Below are 22761 nucleotides of genomic sequence, written 5' to 3' on the forward strand. Positions count from 1 at the left end.
CCGCTTATCAAATAAGACGTCAATTAGTATCCATTGGATTTATTGATCATCTGTGTATTAATGTCATATAACTTGACATTTTGTGGGTAACTGTAATTTACTGAATTGTTTAGTCGAGGTTAATTTGATGATATTCTTATGAATTTAGTTTTCTTAATTTAATAGGTTTTGCTTGGTTTTATTGTGTATAACCTGAAATGTTCTTTCTTTTTTCAGCAACCACCACGACCAGAATATCTTGCCAAACTTGCAAACTGTGATACCTACAAGATCCATCCAGTGACAGGGGTAAGGTCACCTGGATATATAGTAGGAGGCTGATAATTCACCGACTTTGTATAAACGAGAAAAGCAAAACTAGTCAGTAAGAAAATTTGGGGGAAAAAAAAGACATTGTTTTTGGTCAAAATAATTTTTCCGAATGTATTATACCAGAAAAAAAGTTTACTCATAACCATCAATGAATTTAGATTTTTTTAGAAAGCACATTCACCTGAATTAAATAATACACTGCTGTCAGATATCGTATTATTTTTATCACAGATGAAGGAACCGTACATGCCGTTTTGGAGAAAAAGATTCCCTGTCTTCCTGGCTTCCTATTCTGTTATGTTATTCATGGTATGTTTGTATCTAGTGTTACACTCAAACATTATCTGTGATAACTTATAAAGTGGTGAGTCTGATATGTTATATTGAAAACTCTATATTGTTAACTTTATGTTCTGACAAATACAAGCTACAAACAGTTACACAAACTTAACTAAAGAAAATATGCAGCTCTAATGAGAATCGTTAAAAATGCTAAGATATTGAGAGGAATAGCTGCCTGATATTATTATAAATATGGTCAATAAAAAGTTGTTATCGACCACTTTAATGTAACACCATACATCTACAGGGGTTGCTAGCCATCAGTGCTGTGGTAGGTGTGATAGCGTACCGTGTCGCCCTGTTAGCTGCACTGCAGGCATTTACCAGAGAGGACAGCAAAAAGACAGACAACTCAACATTGGCCTCCACTAAAGCTCTTATCTACCAGAACGCTAGTGTGGTTACTACCATTACTGCTGCCTGTTTGAACCTGCTATTCATCATCATACTCAACATGGTAAGTGTTTATACTCAAAATGGTAAGGGTTTATACTCAACATGGTAAAGGTTCATACTCAACAGGATAAGGGCTCATACTCAACATGGTAAGTGTTTATACTCAACATGGTAAGGGCTTATATTCAATGTGGTAAGAGTTTATACTCAACACGGTAAGGGTTTATACTCAACATGGTAAGGGTTTATAATCAACATTGTAAGGGTTTATACTCAGTATGGTAAGTTTTCATACTCAATATCGTAAGGGTTTATACTCAACATGGTAAGGGTTTATACTCAACATGGTAAGGGTTTATACTCAACATGGTAAGTGTTTATACTCAACATTGTAAGTGTTTATACTCAACATTGTAAGGTTTCATTCTCAATATGGTAAGTGTTCATACTCAACAGGGTAAGTGTTTATATTCAATATGGTAAGGGTTTATACTCAACATAGTAAGGGTTTATACTCAACATGGTAAGTGTTTATACTCAATATGGTAAGGGTTTATACTCAACATGGTAAGGGTTCATACTCAATATCTTAAGGGTTTATACTCAACATGGTAAGGGTTCATACTCAACATGGTAAGGTTTCATACTCAACAGGGTAAGTGTTTATACTCAACATGGTAAGGTTTCATACTCAACATGGTAAGGTTTCATACTCAATATCTTAAGGGTTTATACTCAACATAGTAAGGGTTTATACTTAACATGGTAAGGGTTTATACTCATCATGGTAAGGGTTTATACTGAACATGGTAAGGGTTTATACTCAACATGGTGAGGGTTTATACTCAACATTGTAAAGGTTATTTTTAATATTGTTAGACTTCATATTCATCAAAATGATGGGTTTGTACTAAACATGATAAGGGGTTTGTATTCATTAAAGGGTCTTTATTTATCTACATATGATGATTTTGTGTGTTTCTCCCTCAGATCTATACCCGAGTTGCGTTCTGGCTGACAGACCAAGAGACTATCCGTACCCAGAAGGACTATGACGACAGTATAACTATTAAGCTCTTTGCCCTCCAGTTTGTCAATTACTACTCCTCCATTGTTTACATTGCATTCTTCAAGGGCAGGTAATCACAAAATTCTTCTTAATGCGAAATATTGTTCCTCTCTCTCAGTTTGATTTTAAGAAAAGAATAGATAGATTTTATGACAAACAAAAACATAATTGAAAATTACTTATCTGAATTTGCTTTGTATATAGTTGGGAATTGAATAAAATATAATGATCATTGTCTTTGTCTCATTAGACTTGTTTATCTGTTCCAGAATCCTAGGCAGGCCAGGAAAGTACAATCACCTGTTTGGTGGTCGTCAGGAGGAGGTGAGTTGTATCAGCAGATCTCAGTATCCTTAGACAGGAGAGAGATCACAAGTTTACAAATCATTATAATTAGGTCAACTATATATTTGGAATGAGAGAGGAAGTGGGGGTGAAAAGTAGTCATTTTGGTTTGATATTCAAAACCACTGCAGGAAATCAATGAGTTATGATAGAATATTAAGTGATTAAAGATTTGCTATCATGGCTTGTTGTAGTGTGGGTCTGGAGGATGCCTAATCGAGCTTTGTATACAACTGGCCATCATCATGACTGGTAAACAACTCATCATGAACAACTGTACGGAGGTCCTTCTGCCGTAAGTAAAACATTTGCTCGCTTATACTAAGTTTTGATAAAAACAGACAAATTGATGTCACTTAGACCGGTCCATATCTCATACACCCTTGTCATCTACAGTCACCAAATTATTGGAATGACAGTGGTCACATACTACAGTTGATCAGCTATCTATCTACAGATAGCAAATTTATTACCTGAATGTGGTTGATATTTTTCTCAGCCTGAGACCAATCGGTTTGAACACATGAATTATAATGGGTACATTTTCTTTAATTATATGAAGACTATTGTAAAACCATTTTCATTTTCATATTCTTTAATTAGCTGAATTACCTCCATTGTGGTTATGTGTTGGAAATGTCATTTTGGTTATGATGCTGCTTAGCGCTAAATGTATCAATGTGCCAGTCAGCTCAGATGAGACAGAAAAGTCTAGTTCTGAATAGCATGTGATATTTTTCTGTCTTGTTTACAAGAAGTTATTAAATTGACAATGTAACATTGTTTACACTGGTGTTGCTAAACTTGCCATATTACATACACATTTATTCAAATTAAAACTAACGAATATAAACTTTCTTGTTTTGTGTTTAATGTTTTATGTTACAAAGTAATAACTGATTCTTTTATTTAACAAATCTTTATCAGGAAAATTATTAAATGGATAAAAAGAATGATTTGGAAAGAAAGTAAAGAGAAGAAAATGTCAAGGACACCTTGGGAGAAGGACTACAAATTGGATGCTACGTCCACAGCGGCACTTTTCCACGAGTACCTGGAAATGGGTAAGCCTGAACTTAATGTGTATGGTTAACTGTAAAATACCATGGTAGGGAATATTTCCCCAGAATTCAAATCAATAGGTATGTAAGAAAAATCATTTAACGTTAAAACATATTCATTCAAATGTTAATGTTATCAGACATATTTTATGTTATATTTTATACCGTTACAGTATTACAGTTTGGGTTTCTGACCTTGTTTGTACAGCAATACCGTTCAGGTTTCTGACCTTGTGTGACCTTGTTTGTGCAGTATTACAGTTTCGGTTTCTGACCTTGTTTGTACAGCAATACCGTTCGGGTTTCTGACCTTGTGTGACCTTGTTTGTACAGTAATACAGTTTGGGTTTCTGACCTTGTTTGGCCTTGTTTGTACAGTATTACAGTTTAGTTTTCTGACCTTGTTTGTACAGTATTACAGTTTGGGTTCCTGACCTTGTTTGTACAGTATATTACAGTTTAGGTTTCTGACCTTGTTTGTACAGTATATTACAGTTTAGGTTTCTGACCTTGTTTGGCCTTGTTTGTACAGTATTACAGTTTAGGTTTCTGACCTTGTTTGTACAGTATTACAGTTTGGGTTTCTGACCTTGTTTGTACAGTATTACAGTTTGGGTTTCTGACCTTGTTTGGCCTTGTTAGTACAGTATTACAGTTTGGGTTTCTGACCTTGTTTGTACAGTATTACAGTTTGGGTTTCTGACCTTGTTTGTACAGTATTACAGTTTAGGTTTCTGATCTTGTTTGTACAGTATTACAGTTTGGGTTTCTGACCTTGTTTGTACAGTATTACAGTTTGGGTTTCTGACCTTGTTTGTACAGTATTACAGTTTGGGTTTCTGACCTTGTTTGTACAGTATTACAGTTTAGGTTTCTGACCTTGTTTGTACAGTATTACAGTTTAGGTTTCTGACCTTGTTTGTACAGTATTACAGTTTGGGTTTCTGACCTTGTTTGTACAGTATTACAGTTTAGGTTTCTGACCTTGTTTGTACAGTATTACAGTTTAGGTTTCTGACCTTGTTTGTACAGTATTACAGTTTAGGTTTCTGACCTTGTTTGTACAGTATTACAGTTTGGGTTCCTGACCTTGTTTGTACAGTATTACAGTTTAGGTTTCTGATCTTGTTTGTACAGTATTACAGTTTAGGTTTCTGATCTTGTTTGTACAGTATTACAGTTTAGGTTTCTGACCTTGTTTGTACAGTAATACAGTTTGGGTTTCTGACCTTGTTTGGCCTTGTTTGTACAGTATTACAGTTTAGGTTTCTGACCTTGTTTGTACAGTATTAGTTTGGGTTTCTGATCTTGTTTGTACAGTATTACAGTTTGGGTTTCTGACCTTGTTTGTACAGTATTACAGTTTGGGTTTCTGACCTTGTTTGTACAGTATTACAGTTTAGGTTTCTGACCTTGTTTGTACAGTATTACAGTTTAGGTTTCTGACCTTGTTTGTACAGTATTACAGTTTAGGTTTCTGACCTTGTTTGTACAGTATTACAGTTTAGGTTTCTGACCTTGTTTGTACAGTATTACAGTTTAGGTTTCTGACCTTGTTTGTACAGTATTACAGTTTAGGTTTCTGACCTTGTTTGTACAGTATTACAGTTTAGGTTTCTGACCTTGTTTGTACAGTATTACAGTTTAGGTTTCTGACCTTGTTTGTACAGTATTACAGTTTAGGTTTCTGACCTTGTTTGTACAGTATTACAGTTTAGGTTTCTGACCTTGTTTGTACAGTATTACAGTTTGGGTTTCTGACCTTGTTTGTACAGTAAGACAGTTTGGGTTTTTATTAGTATTACAGTTTAGGTTTCTGACCTTGTTTGTACAGTATTACAGTTTAGGTTTCTGACCTTGTTTGTACAGTATTACAGTTTAGGTTTCTGACCTTGTTTGTACAGTATTACAGTTTAGGTTTCTGACCTTGTTTGTACAGTATTACAGTTTAGGTTTCTGACCTTGTTTGTACAGTATTACAGTTTAGGTTTCTGACCTTGTTTGTACAGTATTACAGTTTAGGTTTCTGACCTTGTTTGTACAGTATTACAGTTTGGGTTTCTGACCTTGTTTGTACAGTAAGACAGTTTGGGTTTCTGACCTTGTTTGTAGAGTATTACAGTTTGGGTTTCTGACCTTGTTTGTACAGTATTACAGTTTAGGTTTCTGACCTTGTTTGTACAGTATTACAGTTTGGGTTTCTGACCTTGTTTGTACAGTATTACAGTTTGGGTTTCTGACCTTGTTTGTACAGTATTACAGTTTAGGTTTCTGACCTTGTTTGTACAGTATATTACAGTTTAGGTTTCTGACCTTGTTTGTACAGTATATTACAGTTTAGGTTTCTGACCTTGTTTGGCCTTGTTTGTACAGTATTACAGTTTGGGTTTCTGACCTTGTTTGTACAGTATTACAGTTTAGGTTTCTGACCTTGTTTGTACAGTATTACAGTTTGGGTTTCTGACCTTGTTTGTACAGTATTACAGTTTGGGTTTCTGACCTTGTTTGGCCTTGTTAGTACAGTATTACAGTTTGGGTTTCTGACCTTGTTTGGACAGTATTACAGTTTGGGTTTCTGACCTTGTTTGTACAGTAAGACAGTTTGGGTTTCTGACCTTGTTTGACCTTGTTTGTATAGTATTACAGTTTTGGTTTCTGACCTTGTTTGTACAGTATTACAGTTTAGGTTTCTGACCTTGTTTGTACAGTATTACAGTTTGGGTTTCTGACCTTGTTTGGCCTTGTTTGTACAGTATTACAGTTTGGGTTTCTGACCTTGTTTGTACAGTATTACAGTTTGGGTTTCTGACCTTGTTTGTACAGTATTACAGTTTAGGTTTCTGACCTTGTTTGTACAGTATTACAGTTTGGGTTTCTGACCTTGTTTGTACAGTATTACAGTTTGGGTTTCTGACCTTGTTTGTACAGTATTACAGTTTAGGTTTCTGACCTTGTTTGTACAGTATTACAGTTTAGGTTTCTGACCTTGTTTGTACAGTATTACAGTTTGGGTTTCTGACCTTGTTTGTACAGTATTACAGTTTGGGTTTCTGACCTTGTTTGTACAGTATTACAGTTTGAGTTTCTGACCTTGTTTGTACAGTATTACAGTTTGGGTTTCTGACCTTGTTTGTACAGTATTACAGTTTGAGTTTCTGACCTTGTTTGTACAGTATTACAGTTTGAGTTTCTGACCTTGTTTGTACAGTATTACAGTTTGGGTTTCTGACCTTGTTTGGCCTTGTTTGTACAGTATTACAGTTTGGGTTTCTGACGTTGTTTGGCCTTGTTTGTACAGTATTACAGTTTGGGTTTCTGACCTTGTTTGTACAGTATTACAGTTTAGGTTTCTGACCTTGTTTGACCTTGTTTGTACAATATTACAGTTTGGGTTTCTGGCCTTGTTTGACCTTGTTTGTACAGTATTACAGTTTAGGTTTCTGATCTTGTTTGACCTTGTTTGTACAGTATTACAGTTTGGGTTTCTCACCTTGTTTGTGGCTGCCTTCCCTCTCGGACCTCTGTTTGCTCTACTCAACAACTTGCTGGAGATACGTTTTGATGCTGCCAAATTCATTACCCAGCTTCGTCGTCCCCTGGCTGAGAGGACTCCTAACATTGGTATGTTGATCATATTCCATACATATTTTATACACAAGATTTTTTTTTTTTTACTATGAGAAGAAATCTTAACATAATTTATAACTATGATTATAAGGTAAGTTAAGCATTCATTAACATTTGATTGATTTTGGAAATGAAAACTTCTGAAAAAACATATATTACTCTTGTCTAGCTTTAAAAGATAGAAAGGTTTTGTCAGCTTTGAATGTGATGAGTTTGACAAGATACCCCCAGCAGGCTTTCCTCACCAGGTGGTGTTAGCTATCTCATATTTATGTTAACCATGTCACTTTATTACAGGTGTATGGTACAATATTCTCTACGGAATTTCTAGGATTGCCATCATTTCAAATGTAAGTACTTCACACTGAAAATCATCAACAAACCAGACAAAAGTCTGGACATAGACTTCTAAAAACAAGACCAATGACCAGCAGCTTGAATAGTTCCAATACTGATGATTTCTGTCTAGTTATGATATGCATGCCTCTAAATTTTATCCTTTCCGTCCATCTGTAGCATTATTTGTATTTAGATTTATTCCTATTATTTCTGTTTAACAGTCATCAAAAGCTATTTTTGAAATCCATTGTCGGGTGTAATACATCATCGTGTGAAATGTAAGGTCACTATGACCTAAATTGAACAACAAATGGCTCGATGATTTTGATGAAATGAACTATTCCTGAATTTATATATCATAAGTTTGACTTAAATGTAACAAATATAATATACTCCAGGCATTCATCATTGCGTTAACATCCGACTTCATTCCACGTCTGGTGTACGAGCAAGCTTACAGTCCGGATGGCTCCCTCAGGGGTTATACAAATGCTACCCTGTCTTTCTTCAACACCACAGACTTCAGCCCTGAAAACAGACCTGACTATGCTGGTAGTGAATTGGTGGAATTCTGCAGGTAAATCATTAACCTTCGCACTAGTTCTCCAAAATATTTCTAGGTTGAAGAACTGTCACTAAAGATTCATCTTTCCTATCAAAGACTGAGTATATTTAATCCCCAGGAGGTTTACACTCCATCTGCCAATCTGTATGTCGCTTGTCCAGGGAACATCCTGCTGGTGGAGACATTTGTTACCTACAACAGTCAAATTTAGAGAAGATGATGATAGTTCATTTGTAAAACCCACTTAATTATACCCCAAAGTTAGGGTGGTAACTAGAATCACCCTGTCTCTCTGTCTTTCTGTCATCAGCAAATGATGTCCGACGAGCTCCTTTCTGAACTTGGCTGTATAGGTTTTATTGTTGTGACAACCAAGCTGAAGCACAAATTGGCATTGATTGGTTGAAAATTTCATTATTGGCCTATTCCAACCAAACTTTGTTATAGAGGTATAAGGGAATACTCTTATTGTATGGATTTTGTTGCCATGACAGCCAAGCTGAAGCACAAAGTAGCTTTGGTTGGTCAAAATTTAATGATTGGTCATTTATGACCAAATTTGTTAGAGAGGATGCTAGACACTACTGTATAGGTTTTATTGCCATGACGACCAAGCTGAAAAACAAAGTGGCTTTGATTGGTCGAAAATTTAATTATTCATTTCTAGTATAGTGTACACGTTTATCTAGAAGTGAACTGCAGGTGTTTTAAAACGACTTCTTCAAACAAAAAGTTGGATTTCCTTACATCTTACATTCTTTTGTTACCTATGTCTGATATCCACAATTAGTTGCACTATGTTACGCTTCACTAAACACCTGTGTGTCAACTCGGTGATTAATCCTCGTTTCAGTGATAATTGTCACTCTACAGATAGAAACCAATTAATATAACCCATTCAGAATACAAACTCTTCAGTTTAGAGGGGGAAAGATTGAAAAGTACATGTAACAATATGGCTGCAACCATGAAGGCATGCAGATTCTTTGATAAACATATAGTGGGCAAGTCCTACAGGTCTTAAGTGTTTAAAACAAGTATAACCTAGTGCAAGTCAATGGTTTTTGGATGTTGGGAACAGCCCAAGTGAGTGTAACATGTAATCTGTGTGTCAATAAGCTAAACAGAGTATTGAAACTGAACAATGCCTTCCTGGTCAACAGCATTTTCTTCACCTAGGCCTGTTTTAATTTGTAGGAAAACACAAGGGTAACAATAATATTCTGCTAAATGGTTTAAACCATGATTATATTAAAATTCTGAAACACATTTTCAAGATCACTTGCTGCCACTGTTGTTGATATGCAGCTTCTATAAAGCGAATGTTACCTTCAATCTGATTGGCTGAAATTCTCGTCAGAAAATGTGACCCAGCCAATGATATCGTCTCTATTGAAACGAGTATTTTTCACTGAGTTGACCCGCGGGTGTGTGTAGTGTAGTGCAATCAACCTTGGGTATTTGACAATATCTTGTTACATGATGTTAGATAAATACAAACACATGTTTTAATATTTGGCAAATATGTTCAATAACTGTAAATGCATCATTATAAGGCCAAACAAAATTAATGTCTTGTTTCTCAGGCACATTTTTCCAAAACAGGATGAGGGAGGGAGGCTTTTTTTTTTTTTTTTACTACCTAAAAATGTGATGAGGGAGGGACTTTTTTATTTTTTTCTCTCAGTCACATAATGATACATATGCATGAATCATGTAATTTAAAATTGTGTCAATTGTTAAAAGCATAAAATGAATAAAGGAATCTTAATTTTAAACTATTGTCTTTATTTTTAGCTCACCTGCCCGAAGGGCAAGTGAGCTTATGCCGTGGCGCGGCGTCCGTCGTCCGTCCGTCCGGCCGGCCGGCCGTCCGTCCGGCGTCAACTTTCCATTTAAGCAACTTCTTCTCAATAACCAAAAGGCCCAGAGACCTAATATTGGGCCTGTAGCATGCTGGGGTGAAGGGCTACCAAGTTTGTTCAAATGAATAACGTTGACCTTCATTCAAGGTCACAGGGGTCAAAAAGGCCAAAATCTTTAAACAACTTCTTCTCAATAACCAAGAGTCCCAGGGAGTTGATATTGGGTCTGTAGCATGCTGGGGTGAAGGGCTACCAAGTTTGTTCAAATGAATGACCTTGACTTTCATTCAAGGTCACAGGGGTCAAATATGCTAAAAAAAAAATAAACGACTTCTTCTCAATAGCCAAAAGACCCAGGGACTTGATATTGGGTCTGTAGCATGCTGGGGTGAAGGGCTACCAAGTTTGTTAGAATGAATGACCTTGACCTTCATTCAAGGTCACAGGAGTCAAAAAGGCTAAAATCTTTAAACGACTTCTTCTCAATAACCAACTGTTCCAGAGACCTAATATTTGGCCTGCAGCATGCTGGGGTGAAGGGCTACCAAGTTTGTTCAAATGAATGACCTTGACCTTCATTCAAGGTCACAGGAGTCAAAAAGGCTAAAATCTTTAAATGACTTCTTCTCAATAACCAACAGTTCCAGAGACCTAATATTTGGCCTGCTGCTTGCTGGGGTGAAGGGCTACCAAGTTTGTTCAAATGAATGACCTTGACCTTCATTCAAGGTCACAGGAGTCAAAAAGGCTAAAATCTTTAAACGACCTCTTCTCAATAACCAAGAGTCCCAGAGACCTAATATTTGGCCTGTAGCATACTGGGGTGAAGGGCTCCCAAGTTTGTTCAAATGAATGACCTTGACCTTCATTCAAGGTCACAGGAGTCAAAAAGGCTTAGATCTTTAAACAACTTCTTCTCAATAACCAAGAGTCCCAGGGAGTTGATATTGGGTCTGTAGCATGCTGGGGTAAAGGGCTACCAAGTTTGTTCAAATGAATGACCTTGACCTTCATTAAAGGTCACAGGAGTCAAAAAGGCTAAAATCTTTAAACGACTTCTTCTCAATAACCAACAGTTCCAGAGACCTAATATTTGGCCTGCAGCATGCTAGGGTGAAGGGCTCCCAAGTTTGTTCAAATGAATGACCTTGACCTTCATTCAAGGTCACTGGAGTCAAAAAGGCTAAAATCTTTAAACAACTTCTTCTCAATAACCAAGAGTCCCAGGGAGTTGATATTGGGTCTGTAGCATGCTGGGGTAAAGGGCTACCAAGTTTGTTCAAATAAATTACATTGACCTTCATTCAAGGTCACAGGAGTCAAAAAGGCTAAAATCTTTAAATGACTTCTCCTCAATAACCAAGAGTCCCAGGGAGTTGATATTGGGTCTGTAGCATGCTGTGGTAAAGGGCTACCAAATTTATTCAAATGAATGACCTTGACCATCATTCAAGGTCACATTAGTCAAAAAGGCTAAAATCTTTAAACAACTTCTTCTCAATAACCAAGAGTCCCAGGGAGTTGATATTGGGTCTGTAGCATGCTGGGGTAAAGGGCTACCAAGTTTGTTCAAATAAATGACATTGACCTTCATTCAAGGTCACAGGAGTCAAAAAGGCTAAAATCTTTTAGCGACTTCTTCTCAATAACCAACAGTCCCAGGGAGTTGATATTGGGTCTGTAGCATGCTGGGGTGTAGGACTACCAAGTTTGTTCAAATGAATGACTTTGACCTTCATTCAAGGTCACAGGGGCCAAAAAGGCTAAAATCTTTAAATGACTTCTCCTCAATAACCAAGAGTCCCAAGGAGTTGATATTGGGTCTGTAGCATGCTGCGGTAAAGGGCTACCAAATTTGTTCAAATGAATGACCTTGACTTCATTCAAGGTCACAGGAGTCAAAAAGGCTAAAATCTTTAAACAACTTCTTCTCAATAACCAACAGTCCCAGAGACCTAATATTTGGCCTGCAGCATGCTGGAGTGAAGGGTTACCAAGTTTGTTCAAATGAATGACCCTGACTCGCATTCAAGGTCACGTCGATCAAGTATGCTTAAATCTTTAAATGACTTTTAGTGAAAAGCCAAAGTGCAGAGAGACATTATATTGGTCCTGTAGCATGCTTTCAAATAACTGAAGGATCCATGTATGAAAAGATCACTGCATTGCAGGTGAGCGATTTGGGCCCATTGGGCCCTTGTTTGGTATTAAACTTACAATTTAAATTGAAAAACAATTGAAATACAATTTATGTTCAATGTTCACCAGATGTACACAAGTGATCAGGAACTGCCTATGCTTTAAGATTTGGTCTTTTTGTTCCCCTTTAGTTCATCCCACAAAATTAATGTCCAAACAGTTTTGTTGCTTCGTTTACCTTCAAAGACATCATTACTTTATAAAAAAAAACATCAGCTTTCCGTTTGCCGTTCGCGGCCGACACATCATGATCCGTGAATTTTGGCGGAAACTACCAGTCGTCGGGACCAAGCGATCCATCGCGCAGGCCATTGTAAAGTTCGCCAAACGAACAAGTGTCGCTATAATTCGATATGATTGCCCAGGGTAAAATAACACTCTCAGAAAAAGATATTTGAATGGAAATCATTGCTACCATGTGCAATCGAAAAATCAAGCTTCTAAAAGATAAACAAACGTTTCAATGATCTGATTTGGGAGATTCTAAAACACGGATCGGGCAAGTTCCGGATAATGCGGGAACCAACGTCGGAATTTTTTCCGGAATTTATTTTTCGGCGCGGACGTTTTTATTTTTTTGATTTCAATAAAAAGTGAGTGGTGCGGGGGGTTCATATTGGATGCGGGCGGGCCTGAGAAACAAGAAATAAATTTTATTTGGCCTAAATAATTAAACTTTGTGATGATTCCAGGTATCGGGATCTGAGGAACCCTCCTTGGAGTGAGGATAAGTACGAGTTTACCGAGATGTACTGGCATGTCTTTGCTGCCAGATTTGTCTTTGTGGTTGTATTTGAGGTAAGTAATACTGATAGTCGGTAGTAGATCTCCTATACCAAAGTCAGACACTCTAACACTGATAGTCGGTAGTCGATCTATACCAAAGTCACACACACTAACACTGATAGTCAGTAGTAGATCTCCTATACCAAAGTCACACACACTAACACTGATAGTCAGTAGTAGATCTATACCAAAGTCAGACACACTAACACTGATAGTCAGTAGTAGATCTCCTATACCAAAGTCACACACACTAACACTGATAGTCAGTAGTAGATCTATACCAAAGTCACACACACTAACACTGATAGTCGGTAGTAGATCTATACCAAAGTCACACACACTAACACTGATAGTCGGTAGTAGATCTATACCAAAGTCACACACACTAACACTGATAGTCAGTAGTAGATCTCCTATACCAAAGTCACACACACTAACACTGATAGTCAGTAGTAGATCTATACCAAAGTCACACACGCTAACACTGATAGTCAGTAGTAGATCTCCTATACCAAAGTCACACACACTAACACTGATAGTCAGTAGTAGATCTATACCAAAGTCACACACACTAACACTGATAGTCAGTAGTAGATCTCCTATACCAAAGTCACACACACCAACACTGATTGTGTGTTTGATATGTATGTTTTTGCAACCTCAGTTTAACATTTTAAGAAAATGGCACATGGAGGCTTTTGATTGGTCAAAATTAAAATATTGTCAAATTTTCATGAAACTTTGTATATAAGGATATTAGTGGACTGTGATTTCAATCATATTGGTTTAGCTGCCATAGTAACCACATGGAAGCTTCTTGTTTGCCCGAAATTTAGATATTATTTGATTTCAAAGAAAATTGGTTTATAGGGGTTTTAGAGACTGCAAATTCAACTGCATTTGTTTCATTGCCATACAGATATCATTTGCATCTTTGGGAATATGGGAGATGTTTGGGGACTTTGGTAATGGTTTCCCATTACAATTAGTTCTTTTTATAAATACAATAGGATTTCAACTAAACTTATCTGCAATTATAATCCTTATGCATTGTAGATGTGCATAATTTATAAGAGGTAGAACTTACCTCCTCGTTTAGGAAAGCTGGGGGATGGGTGGGTCGGGTATGAGTTGGCCCAAGACAACAGTTCTTGTTGCAGCTGTCAGCAATCATTATCTCTGAAGAACATGGTAATTGACCAGTCTGAGTACTGTTAAATGCAGTCTTAATAGGGATAAAACAGGTAAATACTGGTCAGGTTTGGTAAATATTAGTGGCTCAGGAACAATGTTAATACATACTGGTACTGATGATCAATGGAGGTCCTGATTATATTTCACATATATTTACTTCATTATTTTACAGAACCTGATAATTGTCATCACGGGCCTCATAGCTTATGTTATTCCTGATGTGCCTCACGCCCTCAAGGTACAAATTCGTCGGGAGAACTACATTTCCAATGAAATAGTCATCAAGACAGAGTTGCTTCGTGCACAGGGAGAGGATGTAGATGATATAATGGGCACCATTATGGACGATGAAGTTCGGCGTTACCATACCACTGACCTTGGAAGTATGACATTAGTGAATCGAAAACCTGGTGAAAGTCCATCAACAGAAGTGTAGCAAAGTTGAACATGCTCAACCTCAAATACATCAGTTTGAAGTATTACTTACAAGCCAGATTTTGAAATACTCAAATATCTTGGTGGTTCAATTTAAAGAGTGAAAAATATTGATACAGGGAACGGTATTAAAACATCTATAGAACAAGACAAACAAAAATGAGATAGTTTCATAAGAGTGAATGATTCAAATTTGCAATATGTTGCCAAAAACACTGTATCAAATTTGAACAGTGATGCGTGTTTCTAGGAGAATTGTCTCCTTGAATTCCAGGACGATGGATTGAGGATTGTCCTACCAAGGGTTGTGTATCACTACTCCCTCCATACTCCATTTGCCTTCTTTGTACAGCTTTCATTCTCATACAAATGTCTTTCTGATTAGTATCTGAATTTATTTTTAAACAATATATATGTATTGTATATAATATATACTGAATATGTATTAGACATATTGTTTTATGTTAAAATGTGTTCTGCTACACGGGGTGTCTGCCTGAGGAGTTTTCTGTACTAAACAGTGTATTCTTTGATAGATTATGAGAAACATCTTCAAGGAAAACTGCCTGTCCTTAAGCATGTGAAGACTGTAGTGTAAAAAGAAAGCCAGCTCATTTCTGGAATATTTGCTGTCCCAGTAAGTGTGAATCTTAAACGGACTAGAGGGGTTGACATTCATAAAAAAATGTGTGAGGGTGGGGTACTGCTTATTGCCTTAAAATTTACCTGACATTGTATATGGTATATTGGGTGACAGCATCTTTGTCCCTGTTACATGATTTTGAACTTTCTTTGCGATATTGCACAAGGTAAATGCCACCCTTTCTCTTAAATGGTTGTAGGGTAAAGACAAAATTTTAAAATGTTCTTCTGGCCACATGTTTTGCTCAAGTATTGATGTTTTATCATCAGAACCTTCTTTTTCTTGAATAAGGCATAATACTTAATATGTATAATCCCACATATCAAGTTAGTCCTGGCCTTGACATACCATGCTTTATAAATGTCTGTTAATATTGACGTGATATTATCGATCCTCCTGACATATATATATAACATGGAAGTTACTCTAATCAGTACCTGAATGGTGAGTGAATACCACATTAACATGATTCACTTTTTGGGGACATTTTTAAAATTATGAGATGAGCTTAACAAATTGTTAAGTTCATTGTAAATTTATTTTCAAAATGCCATTTTTAGTCAAAGAATTTTAAAGATTTTGTATTTCTAGTCTTCATGAAGATTGAATTTTGTTTTTTTAATGTTTTCAAAAACTCTCTATCAGAAAGAAAACGGTTTTTTCCTGAAAAACATTTGGTTCCATTACAGAATCACTAGGGAACCAGTTTGTGTATATTGGAAATATACTGTCCCTGAAAACAATGGGACCAGATCTGGAATAGATTGTCCCAGAAAACAATGGGACCAGATCTGGAATAGATTGTCCCAGAAAACAATGGGTCCAGATCAGGAATAGATTGTCCCAGAAAACAATGGGACCAGATCTGGAATAGATTGTCCCAGAAAACAATGGGTCCAGATCAGGAATAGATTGTCCCAGAAAACAATGGGACCAGATCTGGAATAGATTGTCCCAGAAAACAATGGGTCCAGATCAGGAATAGATTGTCCCTGAAAACAATGGGTCCAGATCTGGAATAGATTGTCCCAGACAACAATGGGACCAGATTTGGAATAGATTGTCCCAGAAAACAATGGGACCAGATCTAGAATAGATTGTCCCAGAAAACAATGGGTCCAGATCAGGAATAGATTGTCCCAGAAAACAATGGGACCAGATCTGGAATAGATTGTCCCAGAAAACAATGGGTCCAGATCAGGAATAGATTGTCCTTAGAGCCTTATTCAGTTTATATCTATAGGGTAATCTTTTATATGTACTGAACCAGTGATTCTACTGACTAATAAGATTACAACAATGTCTATTATTCTGTGAATAGTTTACATTATCTATTAAAGGTTGATAATTACCTGTTGTTATCTAAGAGAATCTTAATGGAAGAGAAATCTACCAACATTTCTCATAGAAATAGCTGTAAATGTTCAGTTGTTGTAACACATGACACAAAATTTCCTGTATTTGAAATTTATAAAATGTAGCTAGAATATTAGTAGTGTTGAAATGATTTAAGTTGCTTCTGACACCAAATAGTTTCATTAATCCATATCTCCTGTAAATTATTAAGTCATTAGACATTCAGATAGCAAAGTATTTTATTGGTTGTTTATCAAGTTAACTATTCTCATTCTGAATCTCATTTTCTTACCTTTATAAAGTGGACATATATGATCAAATCATGTTTGTTATTGGTGGAAGTCAACTTTAGGTATTGTTTGTTATTGGAGGAAGTCAACTTTAGATATTGTTTGTTATTACAAAAAAATCCTCTCATTATGTTGCGCAATATTTCAAATTATCCATTATCAGGAGATTGTTGTTCCCAACATTATTATCTCATGAAGCATTGACTCGTAAATCTATTGGATACCTCCTATATAATACCTGTATATGGAGTCTCTATCAATTAAACCTTGATTACTTTCAACATTAAAGACAGCAGGTCTTAAAGTGTTAAACAGGACGAGGTGTACAAGTTTGATTTGTTGTTGGTGTTGACAAAAGAGAAGTGGTGGTTTTACAAAACAGCTTGTCTTGTTCAACCAGACTCTTGTGGACTACATGCTACACTACACAGAGATGTGCAGTAATCATTGTGTCTGGTTGAATGAGACTACAAAACAGCAAATAGATACCTAGGTGCTATTCATTACAGGAAACCCTGTATACAGTTCACTATTCATTACAGGAAGTCCTCTACACAGTTCACTATCCATTACAGGAAGTCCTGTACATAGTTCACTATTCATTACAGGAAGTCCTGTAAACAGTTCACTATTCATTACAGGAAGTCCTGTACACGGTTAACTATTCATTACAGGAAGTCCTGTACACAGTTCACTATTCATTACAGGAAATCCTGTACACAGTTCACTATTCATTACAGTAAGTCCTGTACAGAGTTAACTATTCATTACAGGAAGTCCTGTACATAGTTCACTATTCATTACAGGAAGTCATGTACACAGTTCACTATTCATTACAGGAAGTCCTGTACACAGTTCACTGTTCATTACAGGAAGTCCTGTACACAGTTCACTATTCATTACAGGAAGTCCTGTACACAGTTCACTGTTCATTACAGGAAGTCCTATACACAGTTCACTATTCATTACAGGAAGTCCTGTATACAGTTCACTATTCATTACAGGAAGTCCTCTACACAGTTAACTTTTCATTACAGGAAGTCATGTACACAGATCACTATTCATTACAGGAAGTCATGTACACAGTTCACTATTCATTACAGGAAGCCCTGTACACAATTAACTTTTCCTGTTACATAGTTTTATCAGATGTGATGTTAAAACTGAACAGTTTGTACACCAAGTTGGCCAATAATCATCTGATATTTACCTAGTTCTGTGCTATCTGAGATTATGAATGCCTGTTTGTTACTCAAAATACAGAATCAATTGTCTTTAATTCATTCATTAATTTTTATTATATAAATATATATCTGACATAGTCTTTCATGATAGCAGATAAAGTTTATTCTTAATCAGACTTGTGGTATAAACAAGGTATTTTGTTAAACCTATAGCTAGGTTTATACCTCACAAACCAGAGAGTTGTTTTTAGCTTACATTTCTTATGTTCATATCGGTCGTCATTGGAATTGAGAGAACATATATAAGGTTTGTAATTGTCTAAAGCTAGTTTTCATTTTGAAATGAATAAGTAATGGTGTATCAGTTTTGTCCTCTCTGTCATTTGATATACATGTATGTATTATCTATACCTTTACACCAGCCTGTGTAAGTTTCCTACTGACAGCTTGTCCTGTCAGATCCTGTGACAGTTTGTCCTGTCAGATCCTGTGACAGTTGTCCTGTCCGATCCTGTGACATCTTGTCCTGCCAGATCCTGTGACAGTTTGTCCTGTCCGATCCTGTGACAGTTGTCCTGTCAGATCCTGTGACAGTTTGTCCTGTCCGATCCTGTGACAGCTTGTCCTGTCCGATCCTGTGACAGTTGGTCCTGTCCGATCCTGTGACAGCTTGTCCTGTCAGATCCTGTGACAGCTTGTCCTGTCAGATCCTGTGACAGTTTGTCCTGTCAGATCCTGTGACAGTTTGTCCTGTCAGATCCTGTGACAGCTTGTCCTGTCAGATCCTGTGACAGTTTGTCCTGTCAGATCCTGTGACAGCTTGTCCTGTCCGATCCTATGACATCTTGTCCTGTCAGATCCTGTGACAGTTTGTCCTGTCCGATCCTGTGACATCTCGCCTGTCAGATCCCGTACTTAGTGTGTACTGTGTTAAAATGAAATGCATTTATACCTCATCTCTGTATCACCTATTTCATTTGTTACAATTTATAACATAAACCTAGCAATGTATACTTGCCAAATAGTTAACCTTTCTCCTCATTTTCTACTCCTCAATTGTTTTTGATATTCTCACCATTGTTTTTTTTACATTAGATCTTGTAATGTATGCTGATGTTGATCATGCTTAGAGATTATTTATCCTTAGCCAAAACACTTCATTTACGAAGCCATCAATTTTGAAGTATGGATGCTATTTTAGTAATTTTGATTTGTTTTATAAATATTATTAAATCTTGATTTTCCTTAGTGTCACTTCTCAAGACATTGGCTAGATTGTGTGTCTACGTATACAGTATGCTATGTTAAATAATAGGGCCTACACTGGTACTGGTTGTAGTCATAATTGTCATTTTTAGAAGGAAAATTCAAACATGAAGATCTAGATTATTTGTTTTATAAACAAATTATGACATGTATTATCAGGATAAATTTTACCATCATCTACAAAAACACGAGGAAAGCTGTGTAAGGTAACTACTGGAGTGAACACATAACTGCGATTTTCTAAATCTTATTGTATTGACTTTTGTAACAACTCTATGTATTCATCACTTTAACAAAAATGCTATATTTGATTTTATATTGTTTAGTTTGAGTATTTTATTTAATTTTATTCCTATCAGTGGTCTTATTTTTTGCACAATTAATGCAAGAAGTTAAATTTACTTTTTACAATGCAAGAAATATTGATTTATTGTTAGTACCTGTGCAATACTGCATGTAAACCTTGAGAACTATAGCTTGTTGTAGTAGCCGACACTATTGTCATGAGATTAAGGTTTTTGGTAAGGCTGTCAGTGTGTATCTATTCCTGTTACAGTGAATTGTGTTTTCATTTTTCACCTTCAAAATTAATCTACTTTTTTTATGGTTGGTTTTAAGGTCTGCTGACCTGTAATGTTATAATTTAAATTAGTTTTGATTTTGTGTTGTAAATTAAGTGTCTAGAAAGATCCAGCATTGGAAAATTAAATTTAAAATGTGCAAAATTATAAAGCTATCAAAAGTACCATTTAGTGCTGCATGTACTTAATGTTGTAAAATAAGCACATGCCTAGTGACTAACCCATCCCTGTCTATTTACCTGCACTACCAAAGCTAAAGGGATTTAATTATGAGATACAATCTTTGTAATTGTGCACAATCATGGTTATTTAAAGTATATATGTACCAATCCCCACATTACTGTATTACTTCTCTGTATTATTTAATATTTTGTAGTTATATTATGACTGATATCTATTTTTATCCCATCAATACAAAAAATAAGTTTATATTGTCTGTTATGTATATACATTTATAATATAAGGGAAGAATTCAAAATTGATCACCATGCAAATTCAAGGTACGATTGAAGCTGAATATATTTGTATTTTTAAGGATTTTTATTTTATTTTGGTCTTTTATTATGTTAATCGAGTGTGCCTTGTTATTTTTCACAAGCTTGAATATAGAAAATTTTAGAAATGTAATAAATAATGCCATGCAATTTATTTTATGGAATTAACGATATAAAAAGTTCCCCCCATGTTACAATTAGAACAAGTTTTGTATAAATCCAGTCCTGTACAGAAATGTGAATAAGGGTGTGCTGTGTGAAACGTACATTCTGTGAAGGTAATAAAATATTTTGTCTTCCTAATTCTAGTCCTTTATTTGTTGATGCTACTGCAAAATACATAAATCTCATTTTAGTTTTTGATACTGGATCTTGATCAATAACAACTCTAAAATAAGAATGGAAATAATTTTATGAAATTAACATCATGCAGTAATGCACATATTTTGTAACTTAAGAGTAATGTATTCTTTTCATTACGTGGAATCTGAGGTGAATTACACGAAATCTGAGGTTTGTGGTTCCATTCAATCTACATTCCAAACTCTGAGCAATTTGTATCTCAGAATGCCAAGATAATAGCCTATCAAATTGGCAAATTAAAGTCCCCTCAAAAATCTGAAATGATATGTTAAAAAGTGCACTGATGATGAATTTGTTATAAATAAGGTGAACCCATATATCCCCTTTAGGAAATGTAAATGATCACATTAATACAAGATAAGAGCCCAGAACAATTTTCTTTGATATAGGTCAAAGGTCAAATTGACCAACTTTTGACCCCATGCCAGTATGAAGACTTGTATAGCAAGTATGGACAAATCATTTCTTTGATGTAGGTCAAAGTTCAGTGACTGACTTACATTCCCGCCTCAAAGATAATATCATGTATTAGAGATCATATTGGGGCCAACATCAGAAAAATGGGCGCTACCTCAGTTCTTGTTCATGTGTCAGTCGTATTTTTGTTTAACCTGGAGACATAATAAAACTGTCACTATTTCATTATGTGGCAAAGAAGATCAAACACATAAATAACAGATGTGGCTCCACTGGGGGCCGGAGTAGTGGGGCCCAATAGGGGAAATTGAGGTATATTCTTTAAATCCCTACTAGTACTGTATGCCTGAATGGGTTTTCATGAATGATCTGGAGCACCATTGGGTAAATGTGATATAATGTTGTGGAAACGGAGGATGTGGCTCCTTGGGGGCCGGAGGGGCTGGGCCCAATAGCGGGTATTGAGCTACATCTTTTTAATAGCTACTAGTTTAAACCCATGAGATCCCCATTCTATAACCATATATAGCATTGCTTGACATCAAGAGATGAACGCAATCCTGTTATGAATATAGGCCCTTGGGTCTTTCCCCACCCCTAGGGACTTTTTATATATGTATATATATCTTTGAAACCATTGAGATTTCAACCCTATAACCATGTAAAGCATTGTTGGGCATAAAGAAACAAGGATGGATAGTATTGCAACAGCAATACAAAGTCCCCTGCCTGACCCAGGAGTGCAACTAGGCCTATTTATTTCCCATTTTTTAAACTACGTGTTATACTGATCACGTATACAAAGTTTCGTTAAAATCAGAGTAGTACTTTAGGATTCACCCGATTGTCCGGACACGCCTCAACCAATGAGAAACCGGCGGCCATTTTGAAAAATGTTTTTTTTCGAAAAGAAAAATTGGGATGCACAACTACATGTGATACTGATAATGTATACCAAGTTTCGTTAAAATCGGAGTAGTACTTTAGGAGTTGTCCGGACAAGCCTCAACCAATGAGAAGCCGGCAGCCATTTTGAACAAGAGGCCCAAAGGGCCTTAACGGTCACCTGAGATTTGAAATATTTCGGCCAACTAAATTGACCCTTTTTGGCCCCACCCATCAGTCCTAATGGGGTCAGTCTATGAAGAGTATTTGATTCTAACATATAGTAGATATGAAGATTTTTGAAATTTCAGTCAATTTGACCCTTTTTGGCCCCGCCCACCAGCCCCTGGGAGTCAACCAGGGCCAACATGTACATAACATCAAACTGTAATCCCATGCTGATAATTTGAACCAAGTTAGAATGAATTCCAATACAAATCCAACAAATAATAGTCAAAAATGTGATTTCCCTATATAAACTATAGTAAAGTTTACCCCCTCCCCATGAAGAGTATTTGATTCTACCATATCTGAGAGTAGAGAAGAAGATTTTTGAAATTTCAGTCAATTTGACCCTTTTTGGCCCCGCCCACCAGCCCCTGGGGTCAACCAGGCTAACATGTACATCACATCAAACTGTAATCCCATGCTGATAATTTGAACCAAGTTAGAATGAATTCCAATACAATCCAACAAATAATAGTCAAAATGTGATTTCCCTATATAAACTATAGTAAAGTTAACCCC

At 36.2% G+C, this 22761-nt stretch overlaps 1 protein-coding gene across 10 annotated transcripts in view; it reads left to right on the forward strand.

Moving 5' to 3' along the window:
• The window catches only part of LOC117327809 (anoctamin-1-like), a 57081-nt gene extending 36429 nt beyond the window's left edge, over positions 1–20652 (forward strand). For all 10 annotated transcript variants that reach the window (XM_033885004.1, XM_033885007.1, XM_033885005.1 and 7 more), the window contains 12 exons: positions 217–288; positions 544–621; positions 902–1111; positions 2041–2189; positions 2389–2443; positions 2659–2759; positions 3392–3528; positions 6994–7146; positions 7450–7502; positions 7890–8068; positions 12813–12918; positions 14273–20652. In XM_033885004.1, the coding sequence (XP_033740895.1) occupies positions 217–288; positions 544–621; positions 902–1111; positions 2041–2189; positions 2389–2443; positions 2659–2759; positions 3392–3528; positions 6994–7146; positions 7450–7502; positions 7890–8068; positions 12813–12918; positions 14273–14536 (1557 nt within the window). In that variant the 3' untranslated portion in view covers positions 14537–20652. The remainder of the gene's footprint in view (positions 1–216; positions 289–543; positions 622–901; positions 1112–2040; positions 2190–2388; positions 2444–2658; positions 2760–3391; positions 3529–6993; positions 7147–7449; positions 7503–7889; positions 8069–12812; positions 12919–14272) is intronic.
• The last annotated feature ends 2109 nt before the right edge of the window (positions 20653–22761 follow it).

The sequence above is a fragment of the Pecten maximus genome, chromosome 5 (assembly GCF_902652985.1).
Source record: "Pecten maximus chromosome 5, xPecMax1.1, whole genome shotgun sequence".
NCBI classification, from domain to species: Eukaryota; Metazoa; Mollusca; class Bivalvia; order Pectinida; family Pectinidae; genus Pecten; species Pecten maximus.